The 26,429-nt window shown below is 47.3% G+C and overlaps 3 protein-coding genes across 7 annotated transcripts in view; 1 reads left to right on the top strand and 2 right to left on the bottom strand.

Moving 5' to 3' along the window:
- Nucleotides 1-914: 914 nt before the first annotated feature.
- Nucleotides 915-6,160, bottom strand: itm2cb (integral membrane protein 2Cb). Its single transcript, XM_076980999.1, has 6 exons — nt 5,963-6,160; nt 4,431-4,568; nt 3,930-4,118; nt 3,551-3,661; nt 2,657-2,807; nt 915-1,861 (listed from the first exon to the last, which is right to left on the bottom strand). The coding sequence occupies exons 1-6, from the start codon at nt 6,053-6,055 to the stop codon at nt 1,770-1,772; spliced, it is 774 nt and encodes a 257-aa protein (XP_076837114.1). The 5' UTR covers nt 6,056-6,160; the 3' UTR covers nt 915-1,769.
- A 3,399-nt stretch (nt 6,161-9,559) lies between these two features.
- hes6 (hes family bHLH transcription factor 6) lies at nt 9,560-11,139 on the top strand. 2 transcript variants are annotated; one of them, XM_076981001.1, is made up of 4 exons: nt 9,560-9,837; nt 9,936-10,022; nt 10,129-10,210; nt 10,315-11,139. In XM_076981001.1, exons 1-4 carry the CDS (start codon nt 9,760-9,762, stop codon nt 10,752-10,754), a joined length of 687 nt encoding a protein of 228 aa, XP_076837116.1. In that variant the 5' UTR covers nt 9,560-9,759; the 3' UTR covers nt 10,755-11,139. The 2 variants fall into 2 exon arrangements, with proteins under 2 accessions (XP_076837116.1, XP_076837115.1); XM_076981000.1 differs by having other exon boundaries at nt 10,312-11,139.
- A 2,380-nt stretch (nt 11,140-13,519) lies between these two features.
- per2 (period circadian clock 2) overlaps nt 13,520-26,429 on the bottom strand; it is a 33,444-nt gene continuing 20,534 nt past the window's right edge. For 3 of the 4 annotated variants that reach the window (XM_076980988.1, XM_076980990.1, XM_076980991.1), the window contains 12 exons: nt 26,127-26,235; nt 25,733-25,867; nt 25,110-25,185; nt 24,802-24,979; nt 24,484-24,611; nt 24,110-24,295; nt 21,129-21,389; nt 19,483-20,375; nt 18,591-18,801; nt 16,472-16,685; nt 16,043-16,193; nt 13,520-14,976 (listed from right to left, as the gene is read on the bottom strand). In XM_076980988.1, coding sequence (XP_076837103.1) covers nt 14,851-14,976; nt 16,043-16,193; nt 16,472-16,685; nt 18,591-18,801; nt 19,483-20,375; nt 21,129-21,389; nt 24,110-24,295; nt 24,484-24,611; nt 24,802-24,979; nt 25,110-25,185; nt 25,733-25,867; nt 26,127-26,235 — 2,668 coding nt within the window. In that variant the 3' untranslated portion in view covers nt 13,520-14,850. The remainder of the gene's footprint in view (nt 14,977-16,042; nt 16,194-16,471; nt 16,686-18,590; nt 18,802-19,482; nt 20,376-21,128; nt 21,390-24,109; nt 24,296-24,483; nt 24,612-24,801; nt 24,980-25,109; nt 25,186-25,732; nt 25,868-26,126; nt 26,236-26,429) is intronic. The other variant, XM_076980989.1, reaches the window with a different exon arrangement.

Here is a 26,429-nt window from a genome sequence, read left to right as displayed (position 1 = left end):
AAGGTTCTACGAAAGAACGTAAGCGTTTCTATATTTAGAGTATTAGAAAAGCTTTGAGTATTTAGAGTATTAGAAAAGCTTTGCGCTGACGTGTCTGTCAGAAATGAGAGGTTGTAAGTCTGGCACTTGTTGAACAGTCCTGCTTGTGCGGACGGCCAAAAGACACCAGCTGTTCATCTGACAAGAAAATCATCGACACAAAGCCATGAAGGGTTCACCATTCAAGTACTAATGCTGGAACTCGGAGAACGGACCAAGTGGGTTCAGCAGTCTTTGAACTCCAAACACGTCTCAGTTCACATCCAACTTGGGAGTAAGGCTGAAATTATATATATATATATAATGCTTGAAATATAAACATAGGTGTTTTAAGTTGACATTTTATTTACCTTAAACAAGATTTTGTTGTGTTCAGTAATGGGTCAGTCATCAGTAATGAACCGGAGCCCTGCATGGATTTCAGTAGTTTATTGGTCAGTCGTCATAGTACAAGACAAACGACATTTTACACAGAGGAAGCAGACTGAGACTCAGAGTTCAGAACGTCGCTCCGAGTCTCTTTCAATAGCAGCTCATTCTTTCGCCGCACTCCCTTAAAAGATTTCACTGATGGAGATGTGTGAGGGAATACAAGCAAAACGCAACAGTCCAACTACAAAAGGCCCCGTTAACGGCTCCGTGGTACAGTGGAGAGATAAAAGATAATGGGATCCATCACTTAAGAGTCAAACCAGATACAGATAGTAAAGACTCAAGACGACCCATGTACACCCCCAGGACTGTGGAGGTGGACATTAGTTATCGTTGAGTTACTGAACTAGTAAGTGTGTCAATGACGGTTCTAGTACCAGATCACCGGGAGAAGCCAAAGACTCGCGGGGAGACACGTTTTCTACCCCATACCGGAAGTCATCTTCATTTTTCTAAAAACTTTATTCACAGATAAATCACAAAAGAGACACAACTATGAAATGTCAAATATGAAATCTGAGATAAGAAAACTTGCTTATATTGCTTAAGTCACATTGAAGAAAAAAAAACACAATGTTGGAATTAAACACTAGGCCATTCATCCACGTGGAACACATGAGGTATACCTTTTTTGGCATTAAGACATTTTTCCAGTTATGGATTTCTTGACTAACGCAGGGTAACAAGTGCTCAAATGATACAGACAAAAAAAACTAAGAAATAATAAAAAATAAATAAAATCAACAAAAATCTTCACAGACAAATGATAAAGTCAGTGCATAGTGCATGCCAGTTTCAACCCAATATAAACAAAAACACTCAGGACGGCACTGGTCTCAAATTAATATAACCAAAAACAAAAGGACAGAACAGTACAGACGCCAGAGAAGCAAGACATCAGACGCATCTGACGTCTAAGCGATCAGACGAACGTGTTGACATTTATCAGACTCTCACACGAAGGTCACCAGGCCCCTCACATTCAGTAGAGGAAGCCCAGAAAGACCCTCAACATTAAGATAAAGTATACAAGATATATAAAGATCAACATATCTAACCAAGATAAATAAACAGAGGAGCTAAACATTAAAACAGTAAAATCATTTAACCTGGGACATCCCAGTACAGGGAAAAGAAAGGAAAAGTTACAAATTTACAATCTATCACAATGTTGACTAAAATAAACAGAATGCATTGAGACAGTGTTTACAGGAGACACACGCTATAAAGTGCAGTGAAAGCTAAAGGCGAAGGGGCGGGGTCTGCTCAGTAGGGCTGGGAAGAGGGCGGGGCCAGAGTTAAACCCAATCACAGACCATCGTCTCCACCACAAACGTGTTCTCGAAGTGACGGATGCTGTGGCATTTCCTGGCCTCACGCTTTTCGATGCCTGAAGAGGGAAGGTAAGGTCAGAGGTCAGATGGGCACGCAGAAAATACATTCACACTTAGGGTACGATGACCAAAACAGGAATAACCAATAAAGAAGGACCACAGAAATAACCTGAACAAGTGAGCAAGTGTAGCATGCACGGGACAAACAGGACATTCTCGTGGGTTAAGAAAAACTAATATTCTAATAAAGATAATTATTCAGAGACACCGCGGCTCATTTCAGACAGGAGATGTCTGGGTTGCATCTTCGGTATGGCACACATGCTGTCGAGGCAGACATGTCATCTGGCCTGTTACTGCAGTGCAGTCTGTGTAGTCGTACAAGGGAGGAGAATCCTCCATGAGCCAAACTACAACTCCCACGCTGCACCTCACCTCGCCATATCTCGCATCACTTCCTCCTCCCATGAGAGACCCTACTTGGAGAAGCCTGGCCTACCCTGGGCTGGTGAATCATCCACACGTGGATTAATCACACAGTGGACAGCAGTGCTTGGGCACATCCTACACACACACACACGCACACGCTTGTGCGCGCGCGCACACACACTCATCCACTGATGACTACGCTGCATCCACCTACACTAGTTTCATCCCCGGGTTTCCTCTCACACTTCTCAGCTACAGCGGAGGCAGACCACACACACACACACACACACACACACACACACACTTTTACATGACATCAGGAGGTTCAAAGGTGCCTCCTCGCTCACAGACTAACGTCCTGTCACCACAGGTTCCACGCTGGTCACGTGACGCCCACACGCGGCTGAGACAGAGACACTCACGTCGGCGAGGCGTGCGGCGTTTCAGCCTGTAGGTCTCTTTGCCGTAGCACAGGCGGTAGATGAAGGGGCCGAGCTGACGCACATTCTTCACACGACCCGCCACCACCATCTCCTCCTGCACCATGTAGGTCTGGGGCAGGTACATCCCTCTCTGCACCACACACACACACACACACACACACACACACACACACACACACACATTTAGGGCTCAATCACAGAAAGATGTACTGAAACTACTGTCTCAAAATCACATTAATGCAAGGCAGAGCACTGTTGGTTGAGATTCAGGTTTTCACAAGATGAATGTACTTGTGGTTAACGCACTACAATTTGGAAGGAAAACCTCCATCAAGGTGAATGTGGTCTCTCACTATTACCACTATTACACTTTTACTTTGCTATTGTTTTCTTACTTTTATGTTTGTGCAGCCAGACTGAGGCGTGTTCCACATCACTGCATTCTTCGTTGAACTGTTTCAGTCACACCTTCCTGAGCTCAGACCAATTTAATCCCTCTCTCTGCACCCCCCCCCCCCCTCCACACACAATTACATTTAGGGCCCAAATATAGCATGAAGTACTGAAACTACTGTCTCAAAACCAAGTTTCAGGTTTTATAAGATGAATATGGCACAAGTTATAAGTTATGCAAGTTAGAACCACAAGTACATTTGTCTTGAAAAATCCGAATCTCAATCATGCAGTTGAAATGGAAGCCATGAGAATGTAATTTCTCAGATAATCCCACATCCTTGGGAAACAGATCAGGAAATCCATACAAGGATCAAGACACAGGACAGAAGGAGTGAGTCAGACATACGGAGGCTCAAGGTAAGACCGTTTCTCAGGTTCTGTGATGAATAAATAAATAACATTAGCATAAATGGCTACCTTGACATTAACGAGCAGCTCCCACAAGCTTCTGGGCGGCATGACGATAGTGCCGTTGAGCTCCGTGATGTAGCACTTATCCAACGCAATGTCGTGATAGGCTGTGAGACCCTGCAGCCATGAGAAAAGGCCACAAATTAGCGACGGCTTCAAAGCAAACCAAAGCAAGAAATGCATGTTTTTAAAGTAAACTACCTATAGCTTATTTATCCTGCAAAAAAGGAAACATCCTCAATAATGTTCAAATGTACTGGGCCATCCAGTGAAAGTGCACTTGTGTGTACAAACATGATCTGGGCCTGTACACGCGTGTTCTGGGCCTGCACACGCGTGACTCCATCTGAGCACAGACAAGCGTAGTAGGAGACTCCCGGCCTACCCTGTGGAAGTCGTGGATGATGTCAGCGGGGTCACTCCCCCCAAAGCGGGGCACGGGGACACTAATCTGCTCGTAGTTCTCATCCAAGTAGATCCCCACGTTCTCATGCAGCTCTTGTCTCCCTAGCAACGGAGCGTGCACCGAGTCCTCGTACATCACCCGACAATGGAACAGGCTGTCCTCGGGGACCTGAACGGAGGGGTGAGAAAGAGAGGAGGGTTAGAAGAACGTGTGAAGGACGAGAGAGAGAGAGAGAGACAGAGAGAGAATATCACAGACAGAGGGCAGACGCTTTAGGGACAATTGTGAAAATGAGGGAGAATGGTGGCTTGGTGAGTTTGTCTAGTGAGACGGAGTCTGTCCTGGATTTTCACGCTCACACACGGAGGAGGAGAAGTGTGAGCTGACCACTCACTCTCGTCTGTTCCGTCTTGGCTCGGACATAAACGGGCCTTCAGAAAGACACGCCGACACACCGTCTGCTAGTCCAAAAGTTCTCACCTGAGCACTGTAGTAGTAGTGGTACACGCAGACGGACACCACGATCAGGCCAGACGTGAAGATCACCAGACCAAAGATCAGGCAGCAGATACTGTTTATGGGAGACTTCTTAGTTCTGAGCGGGAGCACCATCTCCTCCTGTGGGGAGCAAGGAAGAAAGTTATCACTATTTTCAATTATTAAATGCTCATTTTAATTGTGATCAAATGCAGAATGAAGTGTCTGGACCGCCATTAGGACTGATGGGAGGCACCCGGTACATTTTGCTCATTAACGACCTTCATTTCTACCGGATCTTGAAATAAAACTCTCCAGCATCAGACGGGCGCTAGTGGCACATCGTTTCTGTCACCCCCCCCCCCCCCTCTCTCTCTCTCTCTCTCTCTCTCACCCCCTCCGTCACCACACAGTTCTTTATGTAACTGCCAAGACATTAGTCACGCAACGTCTCAAGACGTCAGGCCGCGCGCGCTCTACCGGCCCGTCCGCCCCCGGTCTCTCAGACGGCGCGAGGACACCGCTTGGCTCGTGCGGTCTGCGCTACCGGAGCCACTGGCCGTCTGGCGCAGATGCGCGTTAATCTAGATACTGTACTCACAGTGTTTGGATATAACTCGTTTCTACACGCCGTGTGTAAGTGACGGACGCTTCTTAGAGAGCGGGGGAAGAAATACCGACACAGAAACAAGTTTAAAGAGGCAATACTGCGTCCTTTTAGACTCATTTAATCCCTCAGTTTATCTATTAATAGCAGGACTGAAAATGGACCCGTTTTAATATAGCCCGGGTAATGACGTCATGTGGAGGCCGTGGGCGACATTACAATAGATGTAGCATATTAATCTTACCGCATTACATTTAGGTTAAGTCCATTACATTTAGGTTAGGTGCCATCCACATGAAAAATAAATTAAACCTTATCGAACTTTAATCTAAAGTGTCAGCAGTGCAAGTTAATCCGGTTAATCTAGTAATTTATCTTGCAGTGTGATCGCTTACATCGTAATCCGATACATTTCGTCCTGGTGCATAATCACTAAAGTTTCCCACATTCACATCGACAACATAATCAGTCATAGTTTGTATCTGCAGTAGGATCGCGTTTGTACATACCGATGTAATGTCAATGTCCCATGTTCCGTGGGGACTTTTAATGTTGCTTTACCTCTGATTATTGAGATAACTAAATGATTATTCTCTTAGATTATGCAGATCACTAAATATATAATTGCAGTGTATTCTAGTCTAGGGTTTAGCACACAAGACTGTTCAGCATTGCAAAGGATGCTGAACACAGCCCGCTATTGAGTCGTACCTTTGGGGTATTACCAATAATATAATATTGTTTTCTGCAGTTTATTTCACGGAAACATAGTAAGTAATTACAATATACCATAAAGTAAATGCATGTTTTAAAATGCAATAAACACTGAAGGTACGCAGTGTTATAATGCATCAAACAGATCACCAGACCGTCCCAATAACAAAGTAGTCTTTCACCCGTTTCCTTTTGTATAAGGGGATAAACTCACGTGAGGATATGGCACGATAATCTCCTCCTTGTCTTCATCATCCTGCTTTTCGGACTTCTGTGGCGATACGGTCTGAAACGATATCTTCACCATTTTCCCCCTTTTTGCTTGCGAGTTTACTTGTGCCGAACAGAACCAGACACCCCGCTGCTGTCGCCACCAAAGACGCTTCTGACGCTTCTGAGACTCCTAACCGAGCCCGAACTTAAAGAGGATTCCCCGGCTTCCGGTACATTTCAAAGTAAGAGTCGTCCAATCATCAACCACGAGCTATAAATAACGTCGCATATAAATATCGATCGGCGAAAGAACACTGGAAATTCCTTGCGAGCAGAAGTAAACTTTTGTTTCACGAGAGAACGTGAAGTTAGAGTACCAGAAAATCTAAAAAGCCTAAATGATCTTATAATCAAATTAAGTATTTGGTGGAGAATGCCATGGAATTATTATTATTATTATAGACCATGTAATTATGATGCAGAACTAGAACCGCAGATGCCTGATGTTTGAGACACACACACACACACACACACGAACACACCCGAACACACACACACACACACGAACACACACACACACACACACACACACACACACACACGAACACACACACACGAACACACACACACGAACACACACACACACACACACACACACACACACGAACACACACACACGAACACACACACACACACACACACACACACACACACACACACACACACACGAACACACACGAACACACACACACACACACACACACACACACACACACACACACACACACACACACACACACGAACACACACACACGAACACACACACAAATATATTACAGCTACTATGCCCTCACAAATGCCGTGTCCACGTACGGTGAGGAAGACAGTCATTCTGCAGCGTCAACACACTCTCCAGCCTGTCTGTTGTTATCCACCCTCCTGTGTCTGTGCTGTCTGTTGTTATCCACCCTCCTGTGTCTGTACTGTCTGTTGTTATCCACCCTCCTGTGTCTGTGCTGTCTGTTGTTATCCACCCTCCTGTGTCTGTACTGTCTGTTGTTATCCACCCTCCTGTGTCTGTGCTGTCTGTTGTTATCCACCCTCCTGTGTCTGTACTGTCTGTTGTTATCCACCCTCCTGTGTCTGTACTGTCTGTTGTTATCCACCCTCCTGTGTCTGTGCTGTCTGTTGTTATCCACACTCCTGTGTCTGTACTGTCTGTTGTTATCCACCCTCCTGTGTCTGTGCTGTCTACAAACGAGAGAGCAGCAGTTCTCACATGTGCCTCTTCACCGGATTATCAAATAGCCAGACAGTGATGACAAGCCTAATAATCTCAAGTGGGATTATCTCCTGGGTTCTCGCGATACAGTTACACTTGTTATGACTCCACCCTTATGGTGCTTATGGTGCTATGGTGTCTTAACAGATATCAGAGCTACAATCAACTTGGTGGAGAGGAGCTCTGGGAAATTAAAGTGGACATGCAACTCTTGCCTTAAATTTAATAATAATTATTTTAATAAAAATTAAGAAGAAGACATGTACAAACCTATCAGGAATTAATATTTGGACCTGGCCAATCAGCTCATAATTCATGTGAGCACATTTTGTAATGTGTGTCCCACTTCAATAAAAAACAATTCCTTGATAAAACAGGGATTGTATGCTTAAGCAATACACATGCCAGGTGTTTCTAAAAAGCGATACCTTTTAGTTTCCAAGTTTTCTCTGTGTAATTAAATCATTAGCGCTGAGTGTCTTAGTGCGCCTCCTGTTCGTACAGCTAGGGCTTTTAACATGAAATGTTCCAGAAATGGTTGTGCCTTCCGATTCTTATTTTAGCCATTTTACGATGTACTACGCATTCAGATTTGCATCAGCTTTCCGGAAGTCAATAAATAACTTGACATGTAATAATGCTTTATATGGAAAAATCATCTAGGCTGTGAAGTACTCCTTCCTAATCCTTCAGTTTATCAAAATGCCCCGGAGCTAAGTTTGAATTGCCAAACGTCAGGAAGATTTATTGAGTCTAGGCTTTTAGCCTGATATCACATAATAACCCTTATTATGTATTGTGTGGTGTCGGGCGCAGTTATTCGATACCTCGTTAGATTACACTTAACGGGTCTGTGGTGTCTCTAGTCTGCCGGGTTTTGCTCGAAGGGTGACGATTCCACTTTGTTAATAAAATATTCTTTTGACAAGTGATGGCAGTTGGGTGTTTTTTTTTACGTATTTCTGACAAAACGCAATTAGATCATATTAGATTACCTTTATTGTCTACCGCTGTGGAAATGTATCTTCAATTTCTTTTAAATACGACATGACACGGTTAATATTGTTGTAAAACAACTGATGTGCGTTATCATCGCCACCTCTCATTCCAGTTGAAGGGCGCTACTTTAAACTACTTAAAGCTAAAACAGTGCATGGAATAAAAAAGACTGAATTGCTCTAAAGACCTTAAGTCGTCGGCCAGATGGAAGTAACTCAAATTTTAGTGATGGTGAGAAGGTTCTGTGCGTTCCTAAGCTGCCTGCTGTTAAATATATCACTAAGCAATTTATGTCGCCTACAATCACATTCCTAGCCAAAGTCACCATCCGCCGAGCTTTCTTTAAAACTTTTACTAAAGACACAATAAAATAAATGTTATGAAGTATCATTTCGGCATAAATACATAGCCTATGAATGTATGTAGTATTATGTATATATTAAAACGTCTTCAATACCAGGCACATTCTAGCTTAGAATAAAAACGTCAGCATAATACCATATAATAAATTATGCTGCCCCCGAAATCTGCGTAATTATGACTCGCGCCGTGGAATGAGACACCGACGCACCGACGCACCGACGCTGCGCGTGCGGGCGGAACGAGCGCGTGTTGCACCAGCAGGGGGCGAACGACGTACGAACAGGAAAAGTTCAACTGGATGTCCAGATATGTTTAAGGGGCATGTAATTGCAGGACAACAAAAAGTCAAAAAGTTTATTTTATGTTATGTTCTCTTTTGTACTCACATTTGGACTTTTTCCTGTTTAGTTGCGTTTTCTTCGCATGTATTAACGATCAAGTTACAGGAAAACATTTGTTATCACAGATCATGATATTAGTTAAAAGTCTACACTGCGACTGAATAACACTATCCTTGACCCATTAAAGGCGACACATCAAGTTATGTGAGAAATACCTGTTAAATGTTATCTGCTCCTCGAGTGTTGGGCTGTTGTGATGACCTAAGAAGTCATTCACAAAGCCATCTAACAAACTGCCTAATATACGACACCCATCTACTATATAGGCCTATATTAGTTCTAACTTCATATTGATGTGATTTATTTCTTATAAGACTTCTGTCAAGTAGCGCACCTTAATTTCATAGTACACACAGTACAATAAAGAAATCGTATCTAATAAGCTACATTATATTATTCATATTATTGTTAGTCTAGTGTAAATAGTAAATAAAGTGTCCAGACAGTGATCTGCGCTTTCAGTGGGTTTGGTGTTCAGACTGGCGGACAAAGCGCGCGCCGCTGATTGGCCGCGTGCACCCGTCAGGCCCCGTCCGCTCTCAGCACAGTCACTACTCGCATTCACATGTAAATCAGTCCTCATAAATGCCCCCCTCACTCACACACTTTGCACAATACACGCCTTGCTCGTTAGCGTCCTGTGTAGGCCTTTGTTTCTTACTGAGCTCGCCGGCCATCTGTCCTATTCAAGAGTGGCGACGGTGCTGCGCGCATTGAGTGCGGCTCGGTTCTGGGTTTGGGAAACATCACAACATGGCCCCTGCAGCTCGCAGTGACAAGAGTGAACCGTGCAAACGGGAAGATGACTACGGGATACGAGGAGACCGAAAGGTACAACACTTCTGCGCGCTCGTGTCATACGTGTTTGCTGAGCAACACGCTTGTTTGTTTGTTTGTCTGATGTAGTTTATAATATCTCACACACGCAGACGAGAAAACCTCTGGTGGAGAAGATGAGACGCGCGCGCATTAACGAAAGTTTGCACGAGCTCCGTCTGCTGCTGGCCGACTCGGACGTAAGACCCACTTCTCCAAATTACACGGCTCAGTGTGATGACGAAACCGTGTGCTGGGCTAACCAGTACCGACGGAACCGAGACCTTACGGTGTTTATGTCCGCAGGCACAGATAAAGATGGAGAATGCCGAGGTGTTGGAGATGACCGTGAAGCGTGTAGAGAGTATTCTCCAAACCAAAGCCAAAGGTGAGCACCTGGATATCACTACAGACCCCCTTCATATGAAATCTGGCACGAGTATGATTATGATTTTGGTCTTAATCGTGTATTCTGTCTTGTATCTTCAGCAGCTGACAGCACGAGCCGGGAGGCGCGCGAGAGATTCGCCGCCGGTTACATCCAGTGCATGCACGAGGTACACACGTTCGTGTCCAGCTGTCCGGGAATCGACGCCACGGTCGCGGCCGACCTTCTGAACCATCTCCTGGAGTGCATGCCGCTGAACGACGAGAGCCGCTTCCAGGATGTCCTGTCCGACCTGCTGATGGACCCCAGTACCTGCAGCACTTGGTCAAGTGAGGGGACACCGCGCTCCCCGGGGTGCACGAGCGTCTCCGGCGTCCCCTCCGGCGGTTCCCCGTCGCCCTCCGCCACATCCAGCTACGATCTGTCGGACGTGGACGACACGGACACCGAGCACAGCCACGTTTCGGTGGACGCCGTGGATAACCGGGACGTTCAGGACGTGCCAACGACCGTCTACTCCAAGTCTGTGTGGAGACCGTGGTAGAACCGGCACCGGCGTGTAGACTGGTGGTGGGACATTCAGAATTAGACGAGGACGTTTTGGACTCGTTTTAGGCTGTGAGGTTTTAGCCGTCGACGGAATGGTCTGTGACAGGAATATTTTGAAGCTCTTCTTGGTGTGACAGCCACGTTTTAGTCCAGTAGCATCGAAACATTTTTTTATACCAGCATCTTCGTATTTAAATGTTTTGTGTAAGCTAAATTAAGACTGTTAGGATAGTATTTCTCGCAAGCACATATCTGTATCTTATTGTAGAGGAGAATGTAAATACGTCATTATTATTGAAGATATATGAATGAATATGTTGTTCTTCATTAATAAACCCATGCATTGTGTAGACAATTGTGTTAAGATCTTTAAATTGTGAATTGTAATGTTATGTTGAAGTAATAATAATATCAATTTTATAAATAAATGTGTGGTTTTAATTATTATGACGGACACCTTTCATAACAACAAGACAAATCTGTCAACTATTAACTGTAAATACCACACACAGTGTTGTGGGACAGGAAGTGTCACTAAAGGTGTGCAGCACCTCTGCTGTGCAGAACACTTCAAAGCGAGAAGGTGCGCGTGCAGCTTCCTTTTGTCCGTCTCGTGCGTTAAACCCGACACCTCGTGGTCGTGCAACCCCGACCTCCTGCACCACTCCGTCTGCAAAGGCCTTTCACTCTTCCGCATCACGACTTGCGTTTTATCCTCCCCGGTATCCTCCAATAGTATACGGCGCGAGACTGGGAGACTCTCTCACCATGGCTCTCTCATCCTGGCTGCACCGCGCTGGTGAAGTTCCGTTATAGTATCGCGTGATAGGAATTTCTAAATAAAAGTAATAAATGCAAATTTACCGTTTCTACATAAATAACTACATATACTAGTTATACCTTCACTCTTTGTATTTACGAAACATCCCATATGGCATTATAAGGATGTTTGCAAAGGATTTGAGAACTTCAATGCACATTAAACTTAATGTTTTGCAGATAAAATTCAGGTAGAAATACATGAAAACAAACAAACAAAATATTTCCATTTAGAACTTTATTTTTGCAAAAGCCGCATGGCTTCCCCTCTTTAAACACTGTTCAATTTACAGTTGATTGGTATTCCCAATTTGTCAAGCATTGTTCATTGTTCCCATGCGAAGTTTACAATGCAGAGAACTTAACAGGCTATTCTTAAATGTTTTCCTCTCCATAAAGTAACTTTATGAACATATACACTGCCAATACAAGACTAGAATGTAAGATTCGTTTGTCTACAAAAACGAGGTATTTTAACTTACACTAAACGCTGGCGTCGGCCATCGTTTTGCACACGAACGAGCATGCGCGAGATCAGGAACGCGTTTGTGCCATGGCCAGGCAGCCACGCACACGCAGCCACGGGGAGGTGGTCTCTTTTCTCGAGCCGTACCCTCCTCGTAAAAAGGGCAATACACCGTCATCTAAACTAAAATGGGTTATTTGGTCTCAGGTCAAAGGGGACACATGTCTCTAGTACTATAATGTCTAATACGCGAGTAGTCTTGGACCACTTTGAAAAGTCTGCACTGTAGTCTTTATTACTAGGATAGTAAACTAGAGGTTTAAGACTGAGCCCAGGCTGTTATGACATATCGATAATACTAAAACAATTAGCCATATTCTTCACTCTGAACCCCAACGTCTCATATCTTTAAACATGCGGATAGGCTAGACAGTAACTTTAAGGATTAATGAATAGTAAATATAGAAATCACACAATGTAGGTCGTGATGAATCATAAAACCCAAATGGGAATATTAAATATTCTTTCTGCTTATGGTCATTTTAAACACATGTTCAACAATTCACACTCTGAATCCATGAGCAGCAGACCAACTTCAAAATTTAAGCCAGACACTAAACTTTAGAGAAAGGATAAGTCTGGGGCAGAGTGCGGAGCGTCACCCGGACCAGCGTCACCAGGACCAGCGCTACCAGGACCAGCGCTACCCGGACCAGCGTCACCCGGACCAGCGTCACCCGGACCAGCGTCACCCGGACCAGCGCCACCAGGACCAGCGTCACCCGGACCAGCGTCACCAGGACCAGCGTCACCAGGACCAGCGCCACCCGGACCTGCGCCACCGCCTCCATCACCGCCACCTCCCCCTTGCACGTGCTGGGTGACCAAAGACGAGTCGTTTCATCTTGTTAAGCCACGGATGTAACAAGGACGCGAGGGCGAAATAAGGACGTATTCATCTGAGTCCGCGGACTGTGGGCTGGTGAAGGGACCTCATTTGTCGGATTAGTGGCGTCGGGTAGGTGTTGGTTTTAGGGGGAGGCGGGGGTGTCCGGGGAGTTAACACCTCGTGCCCAAACAGGTGGAGGTGCCAACAGCGCGGTGTAAATAAGGCCCGTCGCGCTCATCAAAGGCTTCCGAACCGCGGCGCGTCCTCCCCACAGCTCCCCTCTTCTCCCGGGTCACATTTACGGCTGTCACACACAACGGAGGATGTGTGTCGGATGTGTGCCGTAAAATACGGGCAGGAACAGTTCGGCCTAAAAGCGCCGGGTTCAGTTTTGAGCATATGGTAGCGGACACATGGCTACAACAGCCGCTTTGCATCACATACTAGAGTTAATGAGGTCTGAGTATTTGGTCGGAGCTGCAGCCCAGACTGTAATAAAGACAAAGCTTCCTGAACTCAAAACAACTCCATTGGAAGTAGGCTACATTTTAATTCATGAGCTTAACTGACAATCACAACCCAAAACTTAGTTTTCTAAAAAATACGATTTTATTCCAAAACAATACGTACTTGTAATGGGCAACATGCAACATTTGGTGTACAATTCTTAGACGTTTTAAGAGTAACATTTGAAGTGTTGACTGTAGTCTTATTAAGACTAGAGAAACACGTCCCTCCTATAATGTATAATGTATTTTGTACTTCACAATACTATCTGTCACATGCGAAACCTGTGACGTATTCTATTATATACTCAGCAGAAACATTCTGATCTTGTCTGACTCTGGTAGAAACTGCTGTGGTTACTGATATGACACCATTCTCTGATCCACCAGAGGAAATACAGAATATGTAAAGATCAAATTTTTCTTACGGATAATCTGAGAGTCTCGTAGGTCTGTTCTTGTTATAAGTTACACAGCTGAACAGGAGACATTTGAATACCAAAGTGATCTTATGGAATATAACTAGAGGACTTTAACAGTAAGCACCTTCTTTGAGAGATCTCTACAACTTAAACCTCTCTACCAAGCCTACTGGTTTATACAACAAAAATTACATATGGGAAATTTAGACATTTTTATTGCAACATTTTATTATTGGTTTAATTCTTCAGCATCGATTTGTGATGCAAAATTTTGCATTTCTTGGTCCAATATATTCCATTTTAGGTATTTATTTATCTCCTTCTGCTCTACATTAATAAATATGTTTAATACATTTATCCAGATTCATTAAAAAAGCTACAGTAAAAAAATAAATACATATTTATAACCTCTTCCAGTAGAAATTGTTCTTGACCATCTTTTCACATCCAAGCCACAAAAGTACACTTGAAAATTCAAGCCACAGTTATCCCAGTAATCCCAGTACACTTGAGAATCCAACGCTGGCTACAGTTCTACAGCACAAAATGTAGAACATGACAGAGGAAATGTTTTGATCCATTAAAAAACAGACTAAAACAAAAGAACAAAGACTATATGAAAAATAGTTTTTAGTAACAATACATACGTCATCAAAGGGACCAAATTCTGTACATGAGACATTCGATGTTCACAAAGTCTGTATTACAAGGGCTTTTTTTGTAAGAATAGTTTTGAAAAAGATTGTCTGAGATGTAATGAGGCTTTGAATTGTTGTCCCAACAAACACACACACACACACACACACACACACACACACACACACACACACACACACACACACACACACACACACACACACACACACACACAATTCAAAAATTCTAAAGCCTGTGACTGCTATACCTAAAAGTAACATAAAACAAAAAACTACAAAACCATGGAAATGTGTGTGTGTGTGTGTGTGTGTGTGTGTGTGCGTGAGAACGTTTCAGGTTCTTTGTTGCAGCTGGTGGGGGTTTGCTGTGATGTCATGGGGCTCTGACTCCCCCATGTTCAGGTCAGGAAGATCGTCTTCTGCCATCATCTCCATGAAACCTTCACAGCCAGCACATGCCTGCACAGAGTACAACACACACAGGGCTTAGGGTGAGGGTTAGGGTTAGGGTTAAGTGATGGTGTTAGGGTGTGAGGTGAGGGTGATGTGGGGGTGATGGTGTTAGGGTGTGAGGTGAGGGGGTTAGAGTGAGTGTTAGGGTGTGAGGTGAGGGTGATGGTGTTAGGGTGTGAGGTGAGGGTGAGGTTAAGGGTGAGGTGAGGGTGGTGTGGGGGTGATGGTGTTAGGGTGTGAGGGTGAGGTTAAGGGTGAGGGGGTTAGAGTGAGTGTTAGGGTGTGAGGTGAGGGTGATGGTGTTAGGGTGTGAGGTGAGGGGGTTAGAGTGAGTGTTAGGGTGTGAGGTGAGGGTGATGGTGTTAGGGTGTGAGGTGAGGGTGAGGTTAAGGGTGAGGGGGTTAGAGTGAGTGTTAGGGTGTGAGGTGAGGGTGAGGTTGAGGGTGGTGTGGGGGTGATGGTGTTAGGGTGTGAGGGTGAGGTTAAGGGTGAGGGGGTTAGAGTGAGTGTTAGGGTGTGAGGTGAGGGTGATGGTGTTAGGGTGTGAGGTGAGGGTGATGGTGTTAGGGTGTGAGGTGAGGGTGAGGTTGAGGGGGTTAGAGTGAGTGTTAGGGTGTGAGGTGAGGGTGAGGGGGTTAGAGTGAGTGTTAGGGTGTGAGGTGAGGGTGAGGGGGTTAGAGTGAGTGTTAGGGTGTGAGGTGAGGGTGAGGGGGTTAGAGTGAGTGTTAGGGTGTGAGGTGAGGGTGATGTGGGGGTGATGGTGTTAGGGTGTGAGGGTGAGGGGGTTAGAGTGAGTGTTAGGGTGTGAGGTGAGGGTGATGGTGTTAGGGTGTGAGGTGAGGGTGAGGTTGAGGGTGGTGTGGGGGTGATGGTGTTAGGGTGTGAGGGTGAGGTTAAGGGTGAGGGGGTTAGAGTGAGTGTTAGGGTGTGAGGGTGATGTGAGGGTGGTGTGGGGGTGATGGTGTTAGGGTGTGAGGGTGAGGGTGGTGTGAGGGTGGTGTGGGGGTGATGGTGTTAGGGTGTGAGGGTGAGGGTGATGTGAGGGTGGTGTGGGGGTGGTGCGGCTGCTCACCTTCACGTCTATGGCCTTAGGCAGGCCTCCCCTGCGCATCCAGGGGTGAAGGTCAGCCAGCTCTCTCCTCTGGTCCTCAGAGAAACGGGGCTGAGACTTGTGCATCCGTCTCAGCTTCTCACGGTCCTCACGCAGCACCTGCTGAATGTCACTGAACACAGAACACACACATTACACACAGACAACACACCCTTAACTCAGCAGGTAACTGTTAACCCTAAACCTAACCCAGTTAATTGAACTGATTGGTCGTGGTTAGGTGGAAAACGAATACACCTGGACCAGGATTGCTGGGATTTAAACTGCTATGTTCTACGAGCGATAGTGTTGGATACACTGAACACCGATTGACAGGGTTCCTAGTATTGGGGTTTAACATGGTGGCTTGAGGGGGGCGGGGCTTGTTTTCTTTTCTCTCCTCCCACTCACCGAGATGGCACCTGATAGGTCATCATAATCGCCTCGTCTGCATTGGCTGTGAGGAGCCACAGCGGGTCCTGCAGCACATACTTGATCATCTCACTCCCCTCCATGTTCACCGGCCCTGAAGCTCCGCCCCCCAGGAGCTTGGCCTTGTGGGACTTCTGGGAAGAGTCAACACTGCCAAAGTAGTTACTGCTGTTATTACTGGTGTTACTGCTCCCTGGAGAGAGAGAGAGAGAGAGAGAGAGAGAGAGAGAGAGGGTGGGAGAGAGAGAGAGAGAGAGAGACGGAGAGAGAGAGTGTGAGGGAGAGAGAAACGGAGAGAGAGTGAGAGAGAGAGAGAGAGTGAGAGAGACAGGGAGAGAGAGAGAGGGTGGGGGAACACACAAAGAGACAGATGAATCAGAATCCTTGTTAACACCTGACACTCAGGTACCCACATGAAAACCCACGAGGTGGGCGGGGCTAGTGGTGAACAGGGTGGGGCTGTCTGTCTGTCTGTCTATCTGAATGTACCAGGTGCTCCCAAATCAAAGCACGAGTTTTGCTTATGTAAATCAGTGTAATGGGTGCAGCAGTAAAACTCTCTAAAAGATTTGATTTTTTTTCTCAGGTTAACAGATTTACTTATGGAAATTAGTGTAATTACAGCACCAATAAAATGTTTCAAATGGATTTATGCAAAGTAGCCAGATGGTTGGGTGATGTACAGCACAGCGGTCCAATCACGTGCTTGTGTTCATGTGAGCACGAGCAGACCGGGTTCTGCAGGATTTGTGAACACTCTTAACTGTACTGCATGAACCTGTCATAAAGCCTGCAAACATTTCACCTTCTTTATAGTGATGATTTACATAAAATCACCCCCGAGGGGTCTTCAGGGGAGTGATACATAACTGAAGCTGTATTTACATCAGTGTATCTATCCAGATGGCTTCCAGCTTTCACAAGCACAACCCATAGAACATGCTCAGAACAACTCCAACAAGACATTATTAGCATTATTATTATTATATTTATACAGTCAATAGTTCTTATTATCTTATAATAGTGTTTATAATCTCTCTTATCTTATTCAGCTGTGCCATTGTGACTCCAAATTCAAAGTATACCGAGATTAAGGGGCACTAAGACCTGGGGGAGGTGCTGAAACCTGATACACAATTTGAGTCTGGAAGATGTGATGTCTGGGCCATCTGTGACACCATTGTGGTCACTGTGCTGCTTTTCTAAAATGTCAACCAGTTTGTGTCGCGCTATGCGTAAGAGCGACTGTCTGTGCGTCACAGAATGTTGATGAACACTCATCATAAAAGTAAAGAATACACAATTTGGATGTATTTTACAATTGTCCCAAATGAAATCACACAACATACTAGTGAAAATCCCATTAAGAGGAATCTTACTCTAGAGGAACCCTGACGAATGGTCAAATGTTAATAAAAAAAAAAACATCTTCAATGTTAAAGCAGCATTTAGTGCAGGTGTGGATGGATGTATGGAACCTGCACTCTTCCTGCAATAGAACTCGCTGACTGGACTGAGAAATGTTCAGAAACACCTCCCAGTTGGGACCCATCAGAGGCAGCAGGCCTGTGTGCATCCTTGGCATTTAGATCACACTAATGGCACATGACTTCCTGCAGAATCTTAGAATGTACCAGTGTTAAACTGTTCTAGAACACATCTATTTTAGAATGTCTAGAATACATTTATTTTGGAATGTCTTTGACCTGTGTTAGAGTGTTCTAGAATGCCTCTGTTTTAGAATGTCTTTTACCTGTTTTAGTGTTCTAGAATGCCTCTGTTTTAGAATGTCTTTTACCTGTGTTAGTGTTCTAGAATGCCTCGGTTTTAGAATGTCTTTTACCTGTATTAGTGTTCTAGAATGCCTCGGTTTTAGAATGTCTTTTACCTGTGTTAGAGTGTTCTAGAATGCCTCTGTTTTAGAATGTCTTTTACCTGTATTAGTGTTCTAGAATGTCTTTTACCTGTGTTAGAGTGTTCTAGAATGCCTCTGTTTTAGAATGTCTTTTACCTTTGTTAGTGTTCTAGAATGTGTTTACTCTAGAATGTGTTTACCAGTGTTCCAGTGTTCTAGTGTTGTAGTATTCGTAACACTCACTGGTCCCGCTAGCAGATACACCACTGGCCGACGTCCCGCAGGCCGACGTCCCGCAGGCAGACATCCCGCAGCCGTTGGAGGCGGAGCCCATGGAGCCGGACGTGGCCGAGCCGGTTCCCGAACGGGAGTCTTCGAGCAGGAGGACGTCCATGAGGTCACTGGACGAGGAGAGTGCATCGCCATGGTGATCATCACCAGCACAGCCCTCACCCTGGACGAGAGAGTTGATGTGAGGAGAGAAGAGACAGTGAGAACGTCTGAAGAATGTCTTAAAAGTCTTTAAAAAATGTCTTAAAAACCCTGAGCCCTTTTTTGTTTTGTAACCTCTGTCATTTTCCACTATAAGACTGGACTGCCTGAGTTTGACTCTTTTGAACACATAAACTTGGTTTTTCAGAATAGCTAGGAGCTGCTGGGATTCTTTTAATCTGTGTAATCTGTGTAATCTGTGTAATCTATGCTAATCTATGTATTCCTTATTCCTGTGTATAAGGAAGGAAGATGGTACTATGAAATCTTTATCAGAGTATTTCAAATATGATCTCTGTCTTAGATATACAGAGAGGCACTTTATGTGATATATGCTGGTGAATCTTTCATACTGATGAAGTTTCTTTGATTGTGAGGTTTATACAGTACAGTGTCACTGTGACTGTTAAGACATTTATTAGTATACCTGTCATTTTGCCTGTTAAATGTCAAACTACTTATCAAACGCTGCAAACTACAACACTGCCACCTGGTGTTAAGAAGTAATGATTACAGGTGAAGAGACAGAAAGAGATAGATACACAGTGAATGAAAGAAAGCAAAAAGGAAAGGGGTTTCAAACGAAAGGCTGAATAAAAAGGAACAAATACAAGTGGAGATTTCTGTGAAATGATGTGCGTACCTGCTCTTTCTCGGTCTTGGCCGGTGTGCTAGCGTTCCTTCCTTTCTCTGTTGCAGTGCTGCAGTTCCCCTGAGCTCCAGCAGAGGGCGCACAGCTGTCCTGTCTCTCCACAGAGCGCTGGGTCTCCTCCAGCTGCAGCAGGTTGAGCTGCAGGGGGGAACTGCAGCGAGACTGGAAAAGGGGCGGAGACGACTGGTCCCGCCCACCCACCGACTGAGGGGTGGAGCTCCGTGACGGCCCCTCCCTCAGTTCCGGCTCGGTGGGCGGGTTGTCCGGGAGCGTGAACGGGAACGGCTGAGCAGGGAAGGGTGCTGATTGGCTGAAAGGGTTCTGTGTGGTGAACTGAGTCTGCACGGGGAATGTGGTGGGGGGCTGGAATACGCCCTGGGGGGGCAACAGAGTCTGGGGGGGCAACAGAGTCTGGGGGGAGAAGGGTGCTGGGGCAGTGAATGGTCCTTGGACACCTCCTATCTGGGGGTACATGTAGCCCGGCAACACCACAGCCACCATGGGTGTGATGAGAGGGGCCGTAAACGGAGTCTGCACGGGGCAGCGTGGGTCTTGGCTGCACTGGGCGTCCCCGAAGCCGGAGAGGCAGGCGTCCACCCCGGGGGTGATGGCGCTGGTCCCTGGGTACACCTGCAGGGGGTAGGCAGGCATCATGGCTGGGTAGGTGACGGGGAAGGTGGACTGGGAGGTTTCGGAGGGAGACCAGGAGGTCTGGTTCAGGCCCTGCAGCTCCTGCGTGGGCACACGGTGTCTGCGGTGGGACACGGTGCTGTCGGACGACTCGTTCTGACGCACGCGCTTGGGCTTGGTCTTCCTGTTGCGGCCGCCACGGCGAACCGCGGGCTCAGCTGTGTCTCCGGGCTTACAAACACGAGCAGGGCCAGCTGTGGTGGAGAGAGAGAGAGAGAGAGAGAGAGAGAGAGAGAGAGAGAGAGAGAGAGAGAGAGAGAGAGAGAGAGAGAGAGACAGGGAGAGAGAGACGGAGAGAGAGTGAGTTTCCCCCTCCTCCTATGACGGCACCATGAGGAGGTGTAGTTCCATCTCTAACACAAATGACAGCTATGATCACATGACCCCGGAACAAGCAGGGCAGGAAGTGACACGCATGGTTACCATGATCACCATGGAGCATACAGGTGCCTTCATGTCACGTTGATGTTATTATTCTCTCCATCTCCATGTGACACAGCGGCCGTTTGATACACACTTCCGCTCTTCAGAGCGGTAGAATCGAACTCTTTTTTAACTTTTTTTTATTCTTTTCGTCCTTCTCGCTCTTCCTCGGCTTTGTGATGCAACGTTCTGGCACTCAGACACTAACGCTGGGAGAGGGTGACTCACCGCTTACGCTGTCACACTGTTTTCACTCTTCCACGCGTGTGTGGGCTCAGAATGGGTGGACTCGGCCTTCGGGGAGAAAGACCTCTCCATACTCGCCATTCATGAGTTTTACATAAAAAAGGTCTCGCTAACGCAAACATCCATCACTCTCCTGGCTGCCGGTGTGAACTACGCCACCACACTTCACGTTTTTTTCTCAATTCACGAGGAAGTGAATGGAATCGGAACCGAAACGGTCTGAATTCACAACTAATTCAGGACTGGACCGAGACGTCCCAGAAGGCGTTTGCGTTTACCGTCGCACTGGACGTGTCCCTTCTGCCTCTCCAGGTAGAGCGAGCAGTCTGCTTTGAAGGCGTGGACCCCCCGCAGGTCCCGGAAGCGGCTGAGGAAGGCCTGCTCCTCCTTCTGTGTGTGGGCCGCCAGCACTTGCTTGGTCAGGCCCAGTTTCTTGTAGGCCTCCCTCTCCTGGTGGGGAGGTGAAACTGCAGGAGGCGGTGGGGGCGGGGCAAGGCCCTCCCCTGCATCGCCCGCACTGGGGCCGTCCTCCGTCATCTCTGAGGGAGGAAACCGGATTACCTTCAGCAAGAAGAACAGTAGGTGCTACTATAATACTAAACACTGTGAGGTCTAGAAGAGTAATAGTTTGGCATTCTGTGGTACTACACAGTATGTAGCATACTATAGTATAACTATGGTTCTCTGTGTAGTATTGCATGGAATTAAAAGTACTACAGTAGTATTATAGAATTAAAAGTACTACAGTAGTATTATAGAATTAAAAGTACTACAGTAGTATTGTAAAATGAAAAGTAGTATCCGTTTAGATTAGTTTAGAAACTTGAACTGATCGTGTTGTTTATCGCACTTTCTCTCGCTGTCTGGTGAACGTGCATCACTTTAAAAAGGCTCTGAATGAAGACTCCCTGTGTGTGTTGTGGAGGGTGGAGGTGTTGTGAAGGGTGGAGGTGTTGTGGAGGGTGGAGGTGTTGTGGAGGGTGGAGGTGTTGTGAAGGGTGGAGGTGTTGTGGAGGGTGGAGGTGTTGTGGAGGGTGGAGGTGTAGTGGAGGTGTTGTGCAGGGTGGAGGTGTTGTGAAGGGTGGAGGTGTTGTGAAGGGTGGAGGTGTTGTGGAGGGTGGAGGTGTTGTGGAGGTGTTGTGGAGGGTGGAGGTGTTGTGGAGGGTGGAGGTGTCGTGGAGGTGTTGTGAAGGGTGGAGGTGTTGTGGAGGGTGGAGATGTAGTGGAGGTGTTGTGCAGGGTGGAGGTGTTGTGAAGGGTGGAGGTGTTGTGGAGGGTGGAGGTGTAGTGGAGGGTGGAGGTGTTGTGGAGGGTGGAGGTGTTGTGGAGGGTGGAGGTGTCGTGGAGGTGTTGTGAAGGGTGGAGGTGTTGTGGAGGGTGGAGATGTTGTGGAGGTGTTGTGAAGGGTGGAGGAGTTGTGAAGGGTGGAGGTGTAGTGGAGGTGTTGTGGAGGGTGGGGGTGTTGTGGAGGGTGGAGGTGTAGTGGAGGTGTTGTGGAGGGTGGGGGTGTTGTGCAGGGTGGAGGTGTAGTGGAGGTGTTGTGAAGGGTGGAGGTGTTGTGCAGGGTGGAGGTGTAGTGGAGGTGTTGTGCAGGGTGGAGGTGTTGTGCAGGGTGGAGGTGTTGTGCAGGGTGGAGGTGTTGTGCAGGGTGGAGGTGTAGTGGAGGTGTTGTGCAGGGTGGAGGTGTAGTGGAGGTGTTGTGCAGGGTGGAGGTGTTGTGCAGGGTGGAGGTGTTGTGCAGGGTGGAGGTGTAGTGGAGGTGTTGTGAAGGGTGGAGGTGTTGTGGAGGTGTTGTGCAGGGTGGAGGTGTAGTGGAGGTGTTGTGAAGGGTGGAGGTGTTGTGAAGCGTGGAGGTGTTGTGCAGGGTGGAGGTGTTGTGAAGCGTGGAGGTGTTGTGCAGGGTGGAGGTGTTGTGCAGGGTGGAGGTGTAGTGGAGGTGTTGTGAAGGGTGGAGGTGTTGTGCAGGGTGGAGGTGTAGTGGAGGTGTTGTGCAGGGTGGAGGTGTTGTGAAGGGTGGAGGTGTTGTGCAGGGTGGAGGTGTAGTGGAGGGTGGAGGTGTTGTGGAGGGTGGAGGTGTAGTGGAGGTGTTGTGCAGGGTGGAGGTGTAGTGGAGGGTGGAGGTGTTGTGGAGGGTGGAGGTGTAGTGGAGGTGTTGTGCAGGGTGGAGGTGTAGTGGAGGTGTTGTGCAGGGTGGAGGTGTAGTGGAGGTGTTGTGAAGGGTGGAGGTGTTGTGCAGGGTGGAGGTGTAGTGGAGGTGTTGTGAAGGGTGGAGGTGTTGTGGAGGGTGGAGGTGTTGTGCAGGGTGGAGGTGTAGTGGAGGTGTTGTGCAGGGTGGAGGTGTAGTGGAGGGTGGAGGTGTAGTGGAGGGTGGAGGTGTTGTGCAGGGTGGAGGTGTTGTGCAGGGTGGAGGTGTAGTGGAGGTGTTGTGCAGGGTGGAGGTGTAGTGGAGGGTGGAGGTGTTGTGCAGGGTGGAGGTGTAGTGGAGGTGTTGTGCAGGGTGGAGGTGTTGTGCAGGGTGGAGGTGTTGTGCAGGGTGGAGGTGTAGTGGAGGTGTTGTGAAGGGTGGAGGTGTTGTGGAGGTGTTGTGCAGGGTGGAGGTGTAGTGGAGGTGTTGTGAAGGGTGGAGGTGTTGTGAAGCGTGGAGGTGTTGTGCAGGGTGGAGGTGTTGTGCAGGGTGGAGGTGTAGTGGAGGGTGGAGGTGTAGTGGAGGTGTTGTGCAGGGTGGAGGTGTAGTGGAGGTGTTGTGCAGGGTGGAGGTGTAGTGGAGGTGTTGTGAAGGGTGGAGGTGTTGTGCAGGGTGGAGGTGTAGTGGAGGTGTTGTGCAGGGTGGAGGTGTTGTGAAGGGTGGAGGTGTTGTGCAGGGTGGAGGTGTAGTGGAGGGTGGAGGTGTTGTGGAGGGTGGAGGTGTAGTGGAGGTGTTGTGCAGGGTGGAGGTGTAGTGGAGGGTGGAGGTGTAGTGGAGGTGTTGTGCAGGGTGGAGGTGTAGTGGAGGTGTTGTGCAGGGTGGAGGTGTAGTGGAGGTGTTGTGAAGGGTGGAGGTGTTGTGCAGGGTGGAGGTGTAGTGGAGGTGTTGTGAAGGGTGGAGGTGTTGTGGAGGGTGGAGGTGTTGTGCAGGGTGGAGGTGTAGTGGAGGTGTTGTGGAGGGTGGAGGTGTAGTGGAGGGTGGAGGTGTTGTGGAGGGTGGAGGTGTTGTGCAGGGTGGAGGTGTAGTGGAGGGTGGAGGTGTTGTGCAGGGTGGAGGTGTTGTGGATGCGCGTACCGGACTCCGGCTGAGGCTTCTTGTCTCCCACATGTACGATGGTGCTGCTGTAACTGCACTGGCTGGTGATGGAGACCACGCTCTCCGCCTTGCTGGGCAGGGCCAGGGGGGTGAGGGAGGAGCCCACCACCGCTGAGGCCGACGCCTTCTTGGACAGGTCCGCCTGGGCCTTCAGGTGATCTGACTCTGGAGGATAAACAAGTGTTGGAAGATGAATGCTGATTAATGTGGGTGTTAATATTTTGGAGTTCACTCATGGTTCTGGTAACGGTAATTTAGCCCATGACTGGTTCATCTAGTGTGTTTAAGACCCAGGGTGAAACATCTCCACTAACGTGCAGGGTTAGTGCTTCAGTGTGTGTGGGTCTCACTACCTTCCAACATCTGAACGGAGCTCTCTGCTGCCTTCTGCTTGTCCTCGTCTGAGGTGGAGGACGTGGTGTTGGAGGAGGACTGACACTTCCTCTTCACAGTGACAGGAACGTTGCAGCTCTCTAGATACCTGAGAGAGAGAGAGAGAGAGAGAGAGAGAGAGAGAGAGAGAGAGAGAGAGAGAGAGAGAGAGAGAGAGAGAAATGTGCAGTGATGTGCAGTGTTGTGGTGTTGTGCAGTATTGCAGTGTACCTGTGTTGTGGTGATGTACGGTGTTGTGGTGTTGTGGTGATGTACAGTGTTGCAGTGTTGCGGTGTACCTGATGACGCTGTCCAAGCAGCTGATCTGCTGGTAGGAATAAACCGTCTGGTCTTTGAAGGCGAGTTCCTCCTGCACAGACTGGTTCTCCACACTCTCTCTCCAGTTCACAGGGGGGGCGGAGTCTTTCACAGGGGGGGCGGAGTCTTTGGGCCGCACCGCCTTCTGGAGCAGTTCTGCTAGTGAAAGGGGCATGTGATTAGACTCTAAATGACACACACACACACACACACACACACACACACACACACACACACACACACACACACACACACACACACACACACACAGGTGTATTTCTGTACTTACTTCCTGAATTCTTTTTAGACTGCTGCTCCTGGTTCTTCTGCATATGCACACCTTTACAAATCTCCTGAAATGTTCTCTGTGGAAACACACACACACACACACACACACACACACACACACACGCATAAAATATTCGGCACAGCTGTCAGCATCAGACGTCTAACCTACGGAGGCCATGGGGATGTTAAATATTTGCATTAGCAGCTTTTGACCTTTGGTGAACACACGCGCGGGGTGTGTGAGTCCCACCCATATTAAAAAAACTTTTAAAGAGCAGGTCAACACACTTTAACACCAACATCTGTTACTGAGGCACATATGGGAGTTTGTGTGTGTGTACATATTAATATATATCAGGGTTGAATTTGGAGAAGCTATAAAGGAGTGACCTAAAAATAAACATCTAACTATCAGGTCAACTAAAAACACGCTTAGCCAAGATCTGTCTGACTGTGAATGTGTAGTTCAAATCCAGCGAGACATTACAGTGAAATTAGTGTGCAGTTATTGTTTTGAGCTCTAGTGATCTGTGGTTAAACATGCCCTATCAAACTGTGGTGACAGAGTCATGTGACACACAGAGCAGCGGTCATGTGACACAGAGCAGCGGCCATGTGACTTACGGGTTTGGCTCTGCTGGTCTCCTCGTCGTCGCCGCGGGGACGGTTACCGTTGCTCTCGCTGGACGACGGTACGCTCATCAGGTGATCATTACTGCCCAAGCTGCCATAACCACTCGAGCCGTTATTATGGACAGGCTGCAGGCATAGACACACACACACACACACACACACACACACACACACACACACACACACACACACACACACACACACACACACACACACGGGTTAGTTTATGCTCTTTCTCACTCTGGGATGACATTGGTGTGTAAATGATGTTGTTGACACTGGAATTAATTACTTTTTACAATTCCTCAGACAGAAAATGTCATAATTTCTTATGTCTTCCCCTCTCTCTCTCTTTCTTTCTCACTCTCTCTCTCTGCGAACTGACCTGCAGCAGTAGTCTGTGTATCTGTTCAGTTATTTCCTGGATGTCAGAGTCCATGGCCTTCCCCTCCGCTGTGGGCGGAGCTGAAAACACATCCTCGTTCACGGGGCCCCTGGAACAGACCAGACCAGCACAACCAGTTCAGGGATCAAACTCCAGTTCAGGGATCAAACCCCAGTTCAGGGATCAAACCCCAGTTCAGGGATCAAACCCCAGTTCATACTCATTACAATGGAACCTAAATAAGCCTGCTTAGAAAATTAACCCCAAACCCGAACTGCAAATGTACAGACAGGTAGATACAAT

Source organism: Brachyhypopomus gauderio, chromosome 19 (genome assembly GCF_052324685.1).
Source record: "Brachyhypopomus gauderio isolate BG-103 chromosome 19, BGAUD_0.2, whole genome shotgun sequence".
NCBI lineage: Eukaryota > Metazoa > Chordata > Actinopteri > Gymnotiformes > Hypopomidae > Brachyhypopomus > Brachyhypopomus gauderio.
The sequence above is the reverse complement of the archived record's forward strand: the minus strand, read 5'-3'. Positions and strand labels throughout refer to the sequence as shown.

Coding starts and splice junctions, on each gene's coding strand:
- itm2cb (XM_076980999.1), bottom strand. CDS start 6,055: ATGGTGAAGATATCGTTTCAGACCGTATCGCCACAGAAGTCCGAAAAG. Junction 4,569..5,962: donor TTATCGTGCCATATCCTCAC/GTGAGTTTATCC, acceptor TGCTCCCCACAG/GAGGAGATGGTGCTCCCGCT. Junction 4,119..4,430: donor ACTACTACTACAGTGCTCAG/GTGAGAACTTTT, acceptor CCCTCCGTTCAG/GTCCCCGAGGACAGCCTGTT.
- hes6 (XM_076981000.1), top strand. CDS start 9,760: ATGGCCCCTGCAGCTCGCAGTGACAAGAGTGAACCGTGCAAACGGGAA. Junction 9,838..9,935: donor GGATACGAGGAGACCGAAAG/GTACAACACTTC, acceptor TCACACACGCAG/ACGAGAAAACCTCTGGTGGA. Junction 10,211..10,311: donor TCTCCAAACCAAAGCCAAAG/GTGAGCACCTGG, acceptor TTGTATCTTCAG/CAGCTGACAGCACGAGCCGG.